The following is a 16243-nucleotide window of genomic DNA, read 5'->3' as shown; positions in this document are numbered from 1 at the left end:
ATGTCATGTGACTCGAAGGAAGCACATGCTAAACTTCAACCTGGTAGCATTGCGTGATGGGGGAGTCCTAGAAAGTTAATGGGAATTGGGAATTACTTAATTTAATTAACGTGACATATGGTACTAGGGATAAGATATCTCACTTCATTATGGGGGTAGGGAAACATGAAAATATTGGGTAATATTTTCCTCAGCTCACTGGTGCCTGGTGAAGTAATCAATAATCATCGGATGTTTTAGAGATAGGAAAAAAGTCATATTTTAAAGAAAGATTATGAATTTTGTCTTTTATATGAAATGATATATGGAATGTGAACTAACAAAGTGAAATATGGACTTCAAGTTGAAAACTGACTGACGTTTATTAGACTATATGAAGGGAGACAACAAAGAGAGCCTCCGTCAGTGAAAAACATTCGGCTCATATTAAACAGGCCTCTATTTATACAGTGCAGGAAAAAGAAGAAAGAAATATACAGTGTAAAAAGTTGCTCACTAGGCCTCTTAAAACATACATAAAACCATGACCTCTTTTTGCCTAGTGCATAAAAAATGTATTTTAATTGATTTGTTCACATGAATTTAGTTGTACACTTTAAAATTTTAATTTCTAGCTTCCAAACAAGTCACCACTTGTGTTGTATGTTTATTTAAAGTAGAGGTTATGCTTTGTGAAAAAAAGAGGGATGGAGGGGGTTGGTGGGGGGGGGGGCACACAAATGGCACACAAATATCTTCCACTAGTACTTCATATTTCCTCTGGTTTCTGTTCCTGTAAGTGTTCGTCTAAATTTTACTCAGGCAATTTTTTTTCTGAAGTTACAAAAAGGGTCCTGTGTGGAATTTTCCACCTCTGATATTAAGGATGTAACTCTGGTCCTGGAGCAGCAGGTAGGAACAGCTTCTTCTCGTTGGACTCCTTTATGTCTCCTCAGGGAATAACTCGGGCCACTGGGCCGTGTCGAGGAAGAGTGAGCAGCAGCCACTGTAGTACCACAGTCTGGGCAGGAAGCTCTCCACCCTCCACAAGTTGGATGCTCGGTTATACACCTCCACCTCCACACTGTAATCACCCTCCATTCCTTTCCAGTGCCCCCCAGTCACGTACAGCTGCCTTCCCAGGACCACCAGACCTCCGTTCTCATGGAGCTTATGCAGGAATTGGATCTGAGCGAAAAGAAGATACAGACCTATGATTTTGTGTGTCATTCCAAAGCTGATGTCATGCCCATATGAGAAACTCTAATGTCTAAATGTATAATTTGCTACATGGAAATCTCATGCCATAGCAACATAATGCAATATAATTACTATATTCTACCCGGAATGGCTGGCGTGAATTACAGCTTTATCAGCTTTGACTAAGGCTAGGATGGCTTTCGCTAGTGGGCTGGGTTTATGTTATTTGGAAATGAGTCAAGACTGTTTTGCAACAGTCCTGGAAATTTGGAATTGGCCCATTTTACAGCTCAGTTTCATACTCCACAGGATGCAAAAGTTTCTAACATGGGCATGATGCCAACTTCAGAATGACAACTCTTTCATACATTCTATGACACTGATGTATTCAGATGTTTTACGGTAGTACTCTGAATACTACTATAGTCTATCACAATACATTTGTGCAATTTCATAGTAAATAGATTACTGCAAGTTCATACGATACAAAAAACAAAAAAAAACTCACTTTCTGCCATATATTAGCATCAGGGTCATACAGGTACACTTTCTTGGTGTTGTCTGCAATCAGGTAGATGACTCCATCCATAGAAACAGATCGAGGAGAAGACAGGTACTTTGGGATGAACGGAGAGCAGATGATACTCCAGCCATCTGAGTCACAAAAATTATAAACAAATAAATACATAAACTACATGCAGAAAAAATCACTCATTAATAAAATAATCTGCAATTCCCATCCACAAGCTGAATCACTTCCTAACACACAATACTACCAGCATTGGGCAGGCAAATGCTGACACGTACTTCCTCCGAGTCAACTGACTTTCAAAGAGGGACCATTTTTGAAATGGCGACCAGTAACACTACAGTTTAGTTAAAGACTGTTAAATCCATGTCCCGGAAAAGAGAGTATGTTGTGTGTTGAACAAATGTGTGGAGCAGTTCCACATGAGAAGGACATAAAGAATGATGTCAGTATCTCCAGAAGCAGGTTAACTGATTTGTGCAGAAATTATGTAAATACATGCGCCTTATACTTTGAGTTTTCTTCTTTGAGGTTGTGGCCTACGAGGCTCAGCAGGTATGCTGAAGAGTATGCTGAAGGCATAACCATAACTCACCCACAGCTGCAAAAGGTTGTATGAGGCTATTACCTTTTTAAGCAATATTACAAATGTTCTCAGTGCGATAAGTGCATCTAATTTGACAGGTTCTGATCCTGGTACTGCTGTGCGTCTGGTTGTAATAACTGTAATGAAAAAACACAGGCAGTTCACAATCCTTGGTGACCCCTACCTATGACAGGATTGTAGCACTGCAGGGTCAGGGCATTATATTTGACAGCACAGGAGCCGATGACGTACAGCTTCCCTAGACAAGCAGTGGCCGTGAAGTTCGTCACATATTTCAGTGCAGGCGCTGTGAGAGCCCAGCTATCACTGTATGGGTCGTAATGTTCTACTTCTACGACGTCCATTGTAGTGCCTGTGAGCGAAAAAAAAAAAACCCAAAAAAACAAAACACAACACTGTCAAACTCTTTGGAAGGGTTTATACAGAATTTAACCATTGTGATATAAAGAAAGTTACTTGTAAAGAACAGTAATTTGGTGTGAAATGGTGCTGTAGAGAAACCTATTCTGAAAAAATGGGACTGCTTATTAAATGCAATGAAAACAAGAATCTCTCTTTCGGTTCTATATGCAGAAGCATAAAGAAATGATTTCCAATGTTTTCAGTGACCATCTTAAAACACACACACAAATAAAGTTGGAAAAGAGGCATGTTTAGCATGATTTCTTTTAATTACACTTTTAATCATTTTGGAAGATACTAGGATACTGAGGATACTATTTTTTGTAGTTTTGCAAGTGCAACATTTGCCCATTCTTGCTTTGGTACCATTGTCTGATTCTCCTCATCATAGTGTGTCATATAACATATATATTTCAACAGAAGACATGCAGTGTCTGGACTGCAGACAGGCCAGCCAAGCACACACACTCCTTTGTACTACTCTACTCTACTGTTGTAGTGCATTGTCTGTCTGAAACGGCCATCCCGGGAAAATACGTCACCTTAATCGCAGCATATGTCACTCTAAAATCCAAATATACGCTTTTTTGTCAATGATACCTTCACACATATGCAACTCGTTCATGCCGTAGGCACTGGTGCACTCTCTATACCATGATAGATCAATCGCAAAACTTTTGCTGATAACTGTCTGGATGGTCCTTTTCATCTTAGGCACAGAGAAAGTTTCTGCTGCCTTTCAGTCCATCTAAGATGAGCACGGGCCCAGAGAACTCAACAGCGTTATGATGTTGAATTGATGTATGAGGTTGCATTTTTGATGCAGTGGCGGACTATGCTAAGCGACAACAGTTTTCCGTAGTACTCCCCAGTCCAATGTGGCTATATTTAACAAAGTAGCCCGATGGTTTCTCATGTAATGCAGAGAGTAAGAAGGTTATGCACCATCAACTGTGGTTTTCGGCATTGCCCTACATGAATTAAAATTTTTCCAGCTTCCCTAAATCTCATTACCATATTGCGTACAGTAGATGGTGAAAGACCTACATTCTTTGCAATCCTGCGCTGGGAAATATTCTCACCCATCTCTGCTTGCCTAAAGTGAGCTTGCCTACTGTGGATCCTTCTTTTGTATCCAATCATGATGCCCTCACCTGTTACCAATTCACCTGCTTGTTGTGGAATGCCTCAAAACAGTGTGACATAAATATTTATACACCTTTCACTCTTATTTTGCTCATCCCTACGTCCCTTATGTTTGTGTTGCAGGCATCAAATTTAGAATTTGTTTAAATTAACTAAATACAATCAAGTTAATTAGCCAAAAAGTCATACCTTTGTACCCGTGTCAGTTAAACAACGATTTAAGAGAAATTCCAAATCACAGATTCTTGTTTTTACTGCATTTTACAAAATATGTCAACTGCTTTGGAAATTAAGTGTCTGATCTTTTTCACCGTGAGTAACAGAAGTATAGATTGTAGGTCCAGGGGTTATTTTTCAATCCAAAAGGGGAAAACTGATTTTTCAGAAAAATCACCAACTCATCCTATACAATGTGCGACCCCGACTCCTCAACTGTCTTTATTTATTTTCTTACCTCCAATGACGTAAATTTCTCCATTCAGAGCTGCTGAAGAGTGGTTAGTCCTGGGCCGCAGCATCGGAGCTACCGTAACCCACCTCCCTTCACGAGTGATATACTTCCAGGTTTCTGTGGTCGACCAGGTGTTGGATTGGGAGCCTCGCGAACCTCCTGGAAAAAAAAATTAAAACCTATTCAGGCCATGAATACATTATAATTTTTTTTCCATGTGCACTGGATATCTCTTATAAAGTCATGCTGGCTTTGTATTAGACAAGTATTAATGGGTAAGAATGGCTCTTTAATAAAATCCCAGAAGAGCAGCAACACAAGGTCTCCTATGAAAACAGAGTAACATAAGAGTGGGACAGGTCTACGTGCAGTTGGAAGAGAGTTTGATGTTTCTCGCCAAGTCTTTGAAAAGCTAGTGTTCCATTAGCAAGTGTGTGTAGTAGCCCTCACTTTTCTTAAAGTGGTTCCAGTTCTTATATGAATCTCAGGGAGATTTTCAATGTGGCAGCTGAGTTTTCTTCTCAGTCCTCTCCAATTCCTCTGTGCAGATGATGTTCCATTCATGTAATGTAACTTTCAAATATGGACAGGGAAACCATAAATCTGCCTGATCCTCGCTCCAGAAGTCCCAGTTACCATAAATACCCTAAAAACCCAGATTTGTTTCCCCAGTCTGGATTTGTTTCTGTTTTTGAATTAAAAATAGAATCTATCTTCCATTCTTTGGAGACTCTTTCTTCCTTTGTTTTGTGAAAATAAACGGTAGTTTAGGTAACCCCATTACTCTCAAGGCTTATTATTAAGCTTAAACAGTGACTAATTAGTCTTACAGTGCAATTTATTTAAATCCAATTATTTGATGTATAGCACCATTGGCTCAAAGCAGCTTTCCATAGATGCAGGTGCAGCCATCTAATGAACGTTGAGTGTGTGCTGAGTGAGTAGCAGAGTAAAAAAACCCTTTGGTGCCCCATCTCCACAAACTCAGCAAACATGACACTTTTCTAACACATATTCATTGATAACAACCTAATATTAAACAAGAAATGAATTATTACAATGTTTTACACATTCTTTAATACTGTGTCAAGAACTTAATGTATCAAGACAACATTTCATGCCAAATAAATTGTCTAGTCCTCTTTTTTGTTTTTTTCAACTGGACCACTGTCTTATTATTGTAGTGCTCTGGGATACCACAGAGACTCAAAGCAAATAACTAAAAACAAAAAAACTTAAAATGGTTATACTGCATACATTTTTCACAGAATTTCTGAACTATACAGATGCTAACCCCTCAGCTAAAGCCTTCTCAAAACTATTATACTGGCAAGAGGGCAACAACTTTCATTATTAATGTGATGTTGAATAAGATGCCACTGCCTGCCAATAACACTTATTGATAATCTATGGCTGGCTGTATTATTAGACAGGAGATGACTAGACTGGTCTGTGAACTGGGTGTCTCTGGGCAGTCACCTAAATTGCCCATATGGTAGGCCTAGCCCTTGATGAATTAACACTAAAAGATTCAAGACTTAGATATTTTGAGCGTGAAGAAGACACACTGAGAGAAACCAAGACTCGAATAGAAATAGAAAAAGACTCCCTGAGAGCAAAGGGAAACAAGACTCAAAAGAAGAATCTCCTTCAAAGGATGAGGAGGAAAAACTGAGACCTACAAATAGAATTAAGCAGAGGCAGTCAGATCACAAAGAAAGATAATCTATAAGATAACCCAATGATTAATGTAAATGTTTGAAAAGATGTGGTGGATTACTGACTGTGTTCGACATACTGTGTTTGTTGAGTAGGTATGTCACGATAACTATTGTTTTGGATGATATACTGTCCCAGAAATAATTTTGTTATTATTGTCATGTTAAGATAAAAATTATTAAAATAAATAAAACAACAACACTGTTTTTAAACAAAGTCAACATACAGACTTGTTCATGTTAATGGGCTCTTCATACACCATAACTCATGTAAACACAAGGTCAGCAAAAATGATTGAGGTCATGTTCCTACATTGTTTGATAATTCGATAACGTAATTATCGTAACAGACATGAGAATATAATTTCCAATTATTCATTAACTAATGCATAAAAATAAATAAACAATAAGAACATTATGGTGGTGGTATGTCATGTATTCAGGAGTCTGAGGCCTGCATGCAGGGCCTTGCAGTTTAAGGACATAAATGGATTAAAGCAAAAGTTAAAAGTGCTGCTTACCTGTGACGTACACATCATTGTTTAAAGAGACTACAGAATAACCCCATTTATTGTAGTTGGGGAAATCAGGCAGCTGATGCCACTGCTCTGTGAAAAGAACAGACTGAGTTTTAAAAATGTAGTGCTAACATGACGAGCTCTAACTGGTACTTGAGATGTCTTTGTGGAAAGGATAATGGTAAGATAGTGAGCTGTGACGTGGTTCTTACGAAGCTTTGGGTTGTAGTAGGCACAGTTCCTGGGATGAATCCTGCTCTCTCTCTCACCATCTTCCTCCTCATCTTCATCATCAGAGTCATCAAGTGACCGGCCGCCCATCACAAACAGCACTTCCTGCAGGTTATGAGGAGTGTTTTGGAGCAGGCTCTGCTCTGACTCACCTACATTCAGCTTCATTTTCTAACCAAAAAAAAACAACAAAAAACAGCACAACACACATTTACATTTTAGAACAAGACATTCACGGACTGACAGCTTAGATAAAGTAATAGGCTAAATTAAGCAAGAAATATAAATGATGCATTATCAGTTGATCAGTTTAATTGCTACTTTTCAAATACAAGACATTCTAGATGTATTTTATCATTACATTGATCTACAGCTGTCTTTTTAGAATCATCTAGACTGTTTTTCTTCATAATTTTTCTTCATTCTTCATCAATCTAACTTCTTACAGTAGGAATGACATTTTTGACATTTGTTTTTCAATTTAATTTAATTATGTAACAAAAGTTATTCAGAGTTTAATAGAAAGTGAACCTTTTAAGAGAAACCCTAGTCACAACTGTACACAGTGGTGGAGAAGGGAACCAAAATCTGAAAGGTTTAATGCTGTGAAAAGTTCAGAAAATCACAGAATATTCAAATCACAGGAAATGTTATAATGTTAGATTTGTTTTTTATTTTATTGTATCTATTTATTTTATTTTTAATTGTTCATTTGTGTTATTATTATTATCACGGTCTGTGTTTTGTTTCTTTTTCTTTTTTGCCCTTTCTTAGTTTTAGGTGGGGGGGGGGAGCAATTGTACTACTCTGTACTGTAATAACATTTTGCTTAATAAAGAAATGCTAAAAAACATTGAAAAAAAAAAGGAATTACATGACATGCTCACAAATCCTCTGACGTATACTCGAGACATGTAATAGGCTTTGGGCTAAAACATATTTTTGAATACATACTTACATTGTTTACCTTATATTGTACAATTCTTTCCAGATGTACCACAATTTTACCATCATCAACATTACATATAAACCTCTGTTCAAACCTTAAATACAAATAAGATGCATAGGGTTCACTGGTCCTTTTAGATAGCTCATACACTCTAACGGAATACAAGTTTCTCTATATTGAATCATAACACATCAAACATCCTTGAATGTTGATATCTCTAACAATTTTTGTTGGAATTATTGTTGGAATTCCAAAAGATGAACAAGACCAGCATATTATATGCAACTAAACTGACTTTTATTTCAAACTTTTGAATGTTGATTCCATTGTTTTTAATTAGCAGTGTAAAAATTAGTGTAAATTACTACATGTGCTTTTTATTAAGTACAGCAGAAAAAACAAATGACTTACCTCTCTGCAGACTCCCTCCAGCAGGTCTCTGCAGTCGTGTGAGTCCTGGACCAGTGGATCTTTCAGCAGGCTTTCCTTAAGGTAAGCCTCAGGTAGAAGGGGGAGTCTTGCAAGCCTTAGTAACTCTGGCAGGTGACAGATCCGGCTGTCCGTGCAATGCCTGACCCACGCAAGAGCCGCTTCAGCCCGAGCACGGTCATCACGTGTCTGCAGACTGTCGTCCTTCAGGCAGGCCGCCAGCTTGTCCTTCTCCAGCAGCAGAAACTCCTCATGTTGCTGCACGGCCTCAAAGTTCTCCAATAGGAAGGCCTTGGCTTTGGCCACCACCTCAGGGCAACCGTGGATCTCTCCGAACTCCTGAATGCCCAGGCAGTTGGTGGCGTCCATCTGGTGTTGGAGGTACCGGCTGCAGACGGCACGGACCGTGTGGAACTGAAGCTGGCTTGAGGTGCGAATGAGGCCCTCTACGTTCCCCTGGTTGATGGTGAGCTTTCCAGTGTAAGCAAAGTCCAGCAGAGTGGCCAGCACATCAGGATCCACATCATGGAGCTCCACACGGGCCGCTATGCTCTCTACAAAGTCCCCTGAGAACATGGAACGGAAGTAGAGGCTACAGAGAGCTAGAATGCCACGGTGGCATGGGAAGTCCCGTCCACCCGCGCTTAAGGTGACATCCACCAACTTGGGGTCGGAGCAGAGAGAGCGCAGACCTTCCAGGATGCTCTGAGGGTGAGAGGACAGGCAGAAGTCCAGGTCGTCCACATTACGTACCATGATGATGTTCTTTGATCCTGATGACCAAGAAATCGTTTTGGGCTTCGGGCCAACCACCACTTAGAAGTCCAGTGTTTATCTGCACAGGGAGATAAGCAAGACACAAGTGATTCATAGTGATTTAAAACCTAGATATCAGCTGTACACAACCTCCCAAATCCCAAATCATTTCTACTAGATACTGAATAATACTAGTCCAATATGTTTGTGGACATGCTGTGCACCAAGGGTGGAAATAGGAAGCAAATAGAAAGCAGGTATGTCTCCCCTTTGTTGCAGTAACAGCCTTTACTCTTTTTGGAGGACTTTACACTACATGTTGGAACACTGCTGTGAGTATTTGATCGCAATCAGCCACAAGCGCATTATTGGGGTCACAAACTGATGTTGGATGATTACTTTTGAATCAGTCCACTCTAACGCATTTCAAGGGTATTGGATGGAGCTCCATCTCTCCAGACAACAATACTGTGGAACACATTAATTACAAAGGCTGTCTGGATATAAAGTGTAAGTTTTAAGATTGATTAAGTTAGAAGCCTATAAATCCCAAGTGATTCATTTCGGATATACATTTTTTTATATAATGCCCGTGATATCATGTCTAATCACTTTTGAAGAACACCAGATGAAGGAATGAACTCATGATTGGAGACCAAGGTGAAATAAGTGCTTGAAAGTGGTAGTTTGTGTTTAAGGCATAGTTTAAGAACTTTACTTTAAAAGTTACATGACTTCTTATAATAAGCAGAAATAACGGCACAAACAATTGCTGTGTTTATCGGTGTGCAGAACATTTGACAGTACAACTTTATATTATACTTATTTACAATTATACTTATTTTACTAAGAGACTTATTTTAAGTCTTCCTGTTTTAAGTTTTTCTGTTCTACTTGAGCTTTACTTGATGAGTAATCTAATTAGGCATTTATTAAGGTTTTCTCGTACTAACCAACCAGTTTTCTTAAAACTAATATTAGTCTATACAACATGTGACAGTAAGATTGTATCACATGACTGATTAACGGTTGTACATAAGCCATACCTTGTTTACTTAGCAGCAGCTAGCGGCTAAAATGAAGCCCCAAGACAAACACAAAACTACAAGGTACACTGCCATTTCAATAAAGCTTAAGCAATGCAAAATGATGTAAATTAAAATCTTACCTGCGGACCAGACGAAAACAGAAATCACATATTGTTCAGAAAAACTGTCTAAAAACTCTTGAGGCTTGTTGTTGCTTGTTGAACCAGGGACACAAAGTGCTTTCGTCGAGTCATAGGGACAGCATGCTTGTCTGTCACTCTACTATTTTTAGTTCAGCCGGCAGTGAGGGACTATATTCAGATTCCAAACACTACAGGCTCAACTCCCACCTGCTCTTAAAGAGAAATACACAGGCACAGACACCCTTGGGTAAACTGGAGGTGGTCAGATGATAGTTAATTTAATCATTAGAGTCATGAGCTACTGCCAGATCAAGAGCACACTGGAACAGGTACAGCGCTTCGGTTTCCTGTAATGATGTGGACACTGATACTGAGATAAACTCTATGGAGAATTGATTAAAAAGGCATGTTAACCAGATCACTGTAGAGCAAGTCCTACAAGGGGGATTTGGGTACAAGGTAATCTACATAGATACAAACTCCACATATATGGAAACTAATAATTCTAATAATGATACTAATGAATTTCAGTAGATTACGCCAGCCCTACATATACCATACTTTTTCTGTTAGCAGTAAACAAATGACAAAAATCGTGTGTATAAAGTTCTCTGAAACTACTGAACAACAGCAAACCAGAAACAGTTATCAAAATAGTGTTGTTTTCTAGGTCTAATTCCACATCTTACAAAAGAATCTAAGCCTAAATAAACAAAAAAGTTGACTACAGCATTGTGCAGATAAACATTTAGACCCTGTTTATGCCTGGTCGCTTCATGCATCTCAAGTATCAGGATTATGTCTGGATGAGGCCAAGCCACATAAATATGCAGGTGTAAACGCACCCAAGATGCATTTAAACAGATACAAATCCAATCACTCAAACAACTTTGGAGGTGGTCTGAGATGCATTTGAGCCACTTTATAGCAGTGTATAAGCATTTGATTCTCCAAGATGTATTCCATAACCAATACCCTGCCCAATACAATCGAAACTCAAGCAATAACTGCTGTGCAAATTTGACGAACCAGAGACATATTTGATTATCAAATGTAAAAGCATGTGGCCAAAATCTTATCAGGACACAATCCAGATACCGGACACAAGAAGTGACCAGGTGTAAACTGGGTCTTAGATAAACATCATTAACATAATTAAATATGAACATAATTAAAACATAAATATATCAAAAAGAAGAGTATAAAACTGCTTGCTCGTGTCACTCAAAGTCAAATATCTCTGCTTCTTTTTCTTTCCAGAAGGCAAAACTCCTGTCAATATACTTGCAGATCTCATCGTTGCTCAAATTGGTAATGTCTGAGCTTCTTGAAAGAATATTTCCCTCATCTGGAGTTGGAGTCTGGACAATGACTTTGGGCACTGGCCTTGTTTCTACTGGTGGGTTTTTCTCCTGATCACTTGCCTCTGGCTGGCTAGATGCCTCGCCAAAGAACCTGATCTTGATGTCCTCAAAGCCATCCTTCCATTCCCTGTTCCCAGCCTCAATGTCCTGGATGACGGCCTTGTGGAAGTCCCGCACCGTTTCCCAGCTGAAGCGGCCCACGTGGTCGAACACCTCGAAGCACAGCAGGTGCCTCATCTTCCTCTCGTCCGGCGAAAGGTCAAGCTCAAGGATATGGAAATAGCCCAGCATGAAAAGGTCCAAGGTCAAGGTGTCGTAGTCAACAGGTGCTCCTTCCACACGGGGCAGAAACTGCTCAGGTGAGTAGAGGGCCTGCTGCCGATTGAGTCGCCGGATCTGCCGAGATGGAACAATGGATATCATGCTCCTCCAGTTGCCAATCATCTTGTTTATGGTGCTCCGCTGTTTGAAAAAGTGTCCCAAGGAGCCATTTTCCATCATCTTTTTCGGCGAGATATCCAAGCTGGCTTTGCGGTGAAGCTTGTTACTACCATGCTCATCTACTATCTTCTGACTGTCCATGCTGTGCTTCCTTTGGGCATTTTTGACAGTTACAGCATATGCAGACTTCTTCCAGTGACCCAGGAACAAGACCACGATACGCTCCTTGCGCAAGCTTGTAGTCTCTAAAACATCATTGGCTTCGTCATAACCAACAACGTAATCCTCGTGGATAACCTCTGCTGCTGGTTCATGATTCATTAAGGTTTCTCCTGAGCCGTTCTTAGCTGGCTCTTTGTCATGCACAAATAGCTCTGTAGTCTCTGACTCCCCAGTGGCAGGAACATCTTCATTCTCAAAGTTGGACTTCAAATTGCGCACCGATACCCCAAACTCATGAATCTCATTTTCAATCTTTTCTCTTCGGCCCCTGGCTGAGTTCTGCCTCTCAAAGTTTTGAGAGAAAACGCTCACAAGCTCAGTGTTGGGCATTTTGCAGTAGGGCTGGTCTGTCAAGTTACTCATAAGCAGGGACATGCTCTTCACAATCCCTGATATCCGATTGCACCACACAGGCAAGGGTATCTGCGTGTTTGGGTTTTTGTACTGAGTATTGACCGTGATGTTGACGATCGGTGCTGGAAGAATGTTCCGGAGTTCCTCTGCCAGACGAGCCAGCTCCATCTCATAGCCCTCACAGTTCTTCTGCATGGAGACACTTTTGATCTGCTTCTCCAGGTAGATGAGGTCATCTTCAGTCAGCAGTTCTCCAAATGGACCTAGAATGGCATTGTGTGCTTGAGAGTACCTCCAGCTGTCCATCTTTGCATATCTGTTCCCATTCTCCTGTTAGAAACACGTAAAATAGCAAATGCACGTTTACTATGATGCAAGGTGTATCTGATCTGACTTCTTAGATAAAGACCATGTTCTTTAACCTATAACACAATGTAATGTTTGTCTTGTTTACCTTCCTTCTCTGGGCCTCCTCATCCAGTAGTCTAGTCTGCAGCTGCCGCACCATCACTTGTCTTTTCCACTCAGCTATAGGCCTGCCTTTCTCATCATGAGTAGGCACCAGGTAGTCTATATCAGAGAGGTTAGCCTCTTCTGTGGGCAATACCACCATCTTATTCTAAGAAGAAATATCAATTATGCACAGTTATTTTTTTTTATCACATTGCCCTACTAAAGATACCTATGGGTAATGAATATTTGTTGTGTGGCTGTGTACTGCAAACTAGTTAACCACAGTCAAAATGTATACACTTGGTCTTACACACTTCTATACAGACAAATGAAACCTGCATTCACATACAGAGGGAGTAAAATTTTCTGCTAATTTGGAGTTTTTGAGAGAGGTGATCGACTTCATGTCTCCCAGTTTCATTTCTCCCAACAGTTTTTTCCCTTTGTCTGGCGCTGGCTTGCTCGCAGGACTGCTGGAGCTGAGGTTCTTCACCACTGCAATGACATGAACATTATTTATTCCCCTCATATGTTTCCATTCATGTTCTGATCATATTTACACAGGCTGATTAGCATTACTCACAATGGTGGAATTAAGTCATTAAGTGAAATTAAGGAAGGATGAGTCAATAATGACGCAAGTTCCCATAAGCGCCTGTCAGAAGTAAAGAGCATGCTGTATGGGGCAAAAACACCCCACCTGAGGATTTCTTACCCGTGGTGGCCATGTGGATATGTTGGACGCTGCCGGCCATAGATTTCTCATGGGAAACAGAGGATGAAGGAGGAGGAAGAAAGGAAGAGGGGAGAGGGGGAGTAGGGGGTGGAGGCGGGTAACGTGCCTGGGGGGTATCTTCAGTCTCAGGGTGCTGGAAAGATTGACAAAATAATATGACAAATAATGATGATTAGCAAACAGACAAATGTTTCAATCACAGATTACATCACATCAGCATGAAACACAAAAAGAGAAAATATATTAAATAATAATTAAAGATTTTGAAGTAATTTAGCAAAAATAGTCATTTTGTCATACATATGTAAGGAAATGCTAACTACAATACTAGCTCAGTAGTAACAAATAACAAATGCATATAGCTCATATTAGAATCTTCATCCTCTACCAGGGGCACCACTACTATGTAAATGTTCCTCATTGCTTCTCATGGAGCTCTTCTCTCCATTTTAAATACTATTATTTTTTTAGCAGACTTTGGTTAATGATCATCAAGTCACAAGTCTTTAGGACAGTTGAGAGTTTTGCAATCGTGTTGACAGCCCCTTTAATAAGACTTAGGTTTGACTTCCCATTCCACAACTGGTGGAGGTCCAGTTTGTCCGCTTTCCCAGAACCATAATCATAGTGATGCTCAGTCTTCCATTAAATGAATCATTAGCATGTAATGATTCTGGGAATCCAAGGATTGAACTGGTCCTTTACTATTACTGTTGCATATAAGGCAGGTTGTATGCTGCAGAGTTCAAGCAAGAGATGAAAATATCTGAGAACACTAAAAACAATGTTGCCCATGAACCTCGCAGCAACTGCTGCCGATCATCTGTAGTGTCTTTTTCCCATTCAAAGCCCTCAGACATGGCCCACACTGCCACATGAACTTGTTTCACTGACAGAGTTATGAAGTGTTAATGGGGTTAACCTTAAGGCTGTCCATGTCTCGGTGTGTTTCGCTGATGTGTTTGTAGTAATCCCCTGAGCTGGGCTGCCACAGCGGCGCTGGCCTCTCTTTCGGCTCCTCTTCTAAAGGGCCACTCTCCTCCAGACGTTGAGCAGCAGTCTGCGGCTGGGGTAAAGACAGTGCGTCTGTTTAATGACATCTTTACTTACATCCAAAGTGACTTATGCAACATCAGGAGTCCATCAGCAACACGGTTTCTGCGTTTATGTGCTTGCTGTTAGGGTTGGTCGAGCCTATTAAGTCAAAAAGACTTAATTAATATTAGTTCATTCATTAAAGTAAGGAAAAAAGAGTTCATTAATAGAAGAAAGGGTTAATTTTTACAGTATGTGATATTATTTTATATATATATGTATATGTATATAGCCACCCTGTTTCCCAAACAGGGATCCTGGACTACCTTGTCCTTTAATGGGGAATCTTAATTCAACATGCTGTGTAGTCCAGCACTAGGCTTAATCCCTGTCTGGGAAACCGACTCAACAGAATTTAACCAGAGTTACAGTATTTTGGATCAATAAAGTATAATTTATGAGTCTTTTACTTAACTAACATCAGTTTTGAAGCAACATAGAATTGCCTGAATTTCCATTTTGCAAGCAAATGAATGCATGGGAATACACTTCAGTCAAATCTGTCAATACTAAATCCTCTTTATGACTATACGGTGTGAAAGTATACTTGCACCTGTTCGGAACCTGCAGAACTGCATCTAACACCAATGGCACGGTCAAGACTGAGGCAGCGCTGCGGATCAAATTGTGGACATTTGATGCGCTACTTTAACTGACATAGGGCGATCTGCGTCTCAACCGCTAGGATGTGTGGTTTAATAAGTTAAAGACTTTCGCTTAGAGTGAAGACACCAGCACATACACCACTAGGGGGCCTATGAGAGGCTACTAGCACAATCATAGTGTTGAGATTAGCGCCTGCTTTTTAATGTTTTGACAAACAGTATCAAACAGGTCACCCAGCAGAGCCTTGTGCGAGTGCTACAGTATTACACAGTGTACAATTAAGCCCTGAGTAACAATGGTCAGCACCTACACTATGTTCCAAGTATGGGCATGCTGTGTGTGCTTCAGTTTGCTCTGTCTCATGTTTTTCTTTTTCTTTTACTTTTTAACACTACACACACACACACACACACACACACACACACATTTATATTTACACACACAGTCATGACTTCATATTCAGCAGTTTAAAGATGAGAATAAGCAGAAGGCTATGATGACATGAGCTTCAGTTACAGTAACTGAAGTAACACTAGTACTCTCTTTGATCAAAGCTGTGACCAACATCTCAAAAGCTTTTTTTTTGCATAAATATATGGTAGAATCTATTAACATATTTACATTATATCAACTACATCAAAACAAATGGAAACAAGGAACTTTAGGAAACCCCTTAGTCCCAGGCTTCAATTTACCATTAAAGTTCATCCCTCACATATTAATGTCATAGTAAATACTGATGGGTAGTTACTGAATCCTCTTGTCTCATTGTAGTGAGTGAGATATTTATCTATAGGTTATGGTATTATTTATTTACATTCAATATTTTATATATTTTATTATATAAAACTTTTGCTGTGCCTGGACTACTTCTTTTTTATATCAC

At 39.8% G+C, this 16243-nt stretch overlaps 2 protein-coding genes across 3 annotated transcripts in view; both read right to left on the bottom strand.

Moving 5' to 3' along the window:
• Positions 1-365: 365 nt before the first annotated feature.
• Positions 366-9551, bottom strand: klhl30 (kelch-like family member 30). The gene is made up of 7 exons (XM_072684093.1): positions 8142-9551; positions 6763-6952; positions 6554-6640; positions 4318-4473; positions 2479-2667; positions 1688-1833; positions 366-1167 (listed from the first exon to the last, which is right to left on the bottom strand). The coding sequence occupies exons 1-7, from the start codon at positions 8913-8915 to the stop codon at positions 922-924; spliced, it is 1788 nt and encodes a 595-aa protein (XP_072540194.1). The 5' UTR covers positions 8916-9551; the 3' UTR covers positions 366-921.
• Positions 8969-16243, bottom strand: part of espnla (espin like a) — a 27174-nt gene continuing 19899 nt past the window's right edge. The window contains exons 6-11 of one of the 2 annotated variants that reach the window (XR_011979946.1): positions 14579-14722; positions 13636-13789; positions 13270-13415; positions 12922-13086; positions 10084-12797; positions 8969-8994 (exon numbers count right to left, since the gene is read on the bottom strand). Coding sequence is in view for 1 of the 2 variants with exons in the window: in XM_072684092.1 (XP_072540193.1) it covers positions 11307-12797; positions 12922-13086; positions 13270-13415; positions 13636-13789; positions 14579-14722 (2100 nt within the window). In the remaining variant the exon portion in view is untranslated. Of the gene's footprint in view, positions 8995-10059; positions 12798-12921; positions 13087-13269; positions 13416-13635; positions 13790-14578; positions 14723-16243 lie in introns of those variants that run through there. The other variant, XM_072684092.1, reaches the window with a different exon arrangement.

Source organism: Salminus brasiliensis, chromosome 7, assembly GCF_030463535.1.
Source record: "Salminus brasiliensis chromosome 7, fSalBra1.hap2, whole genome shotgun sequence".
In the NCBI taxonomy this organism is placed as follows: Eukaryota; Metazoa; Chordata; class Actinopteri; order Characiformes; family Bryconidae; genus Salminus; species Salminus brasiliensis.
This window is presented reverse-complemented; position numbering and strand designations above follow the sequence as displayed.

What these genes read in the sequence shown, in the direction of transcription:
- klhl30 (XM_072684093.1), bottom strand. Translation starts at nt 8,915, where the DNA reads ATGGTACGTAATGTGGACGACCTGGACTTCTGCCTGTCCTCTCACCCT. An exon ending in TGGAGGGAGTCTGCAGAGAG is followed by an intron (nt 6,953 to 8,141) that starts GTAAGTCATTTG and finishes TTTTTTGGTTAG; the next exon opens with AAAATGAAGCTGAATGTAGG. An exon ending in GTGCTACAATCCTGTCATAG is followed by an intron (nt 1,834 to 2,478) that starts GTAGGGGTCACC and finishes TTTGTGACTCAG; the next exon opens with ATGGCTGGAGTATCATCTGC.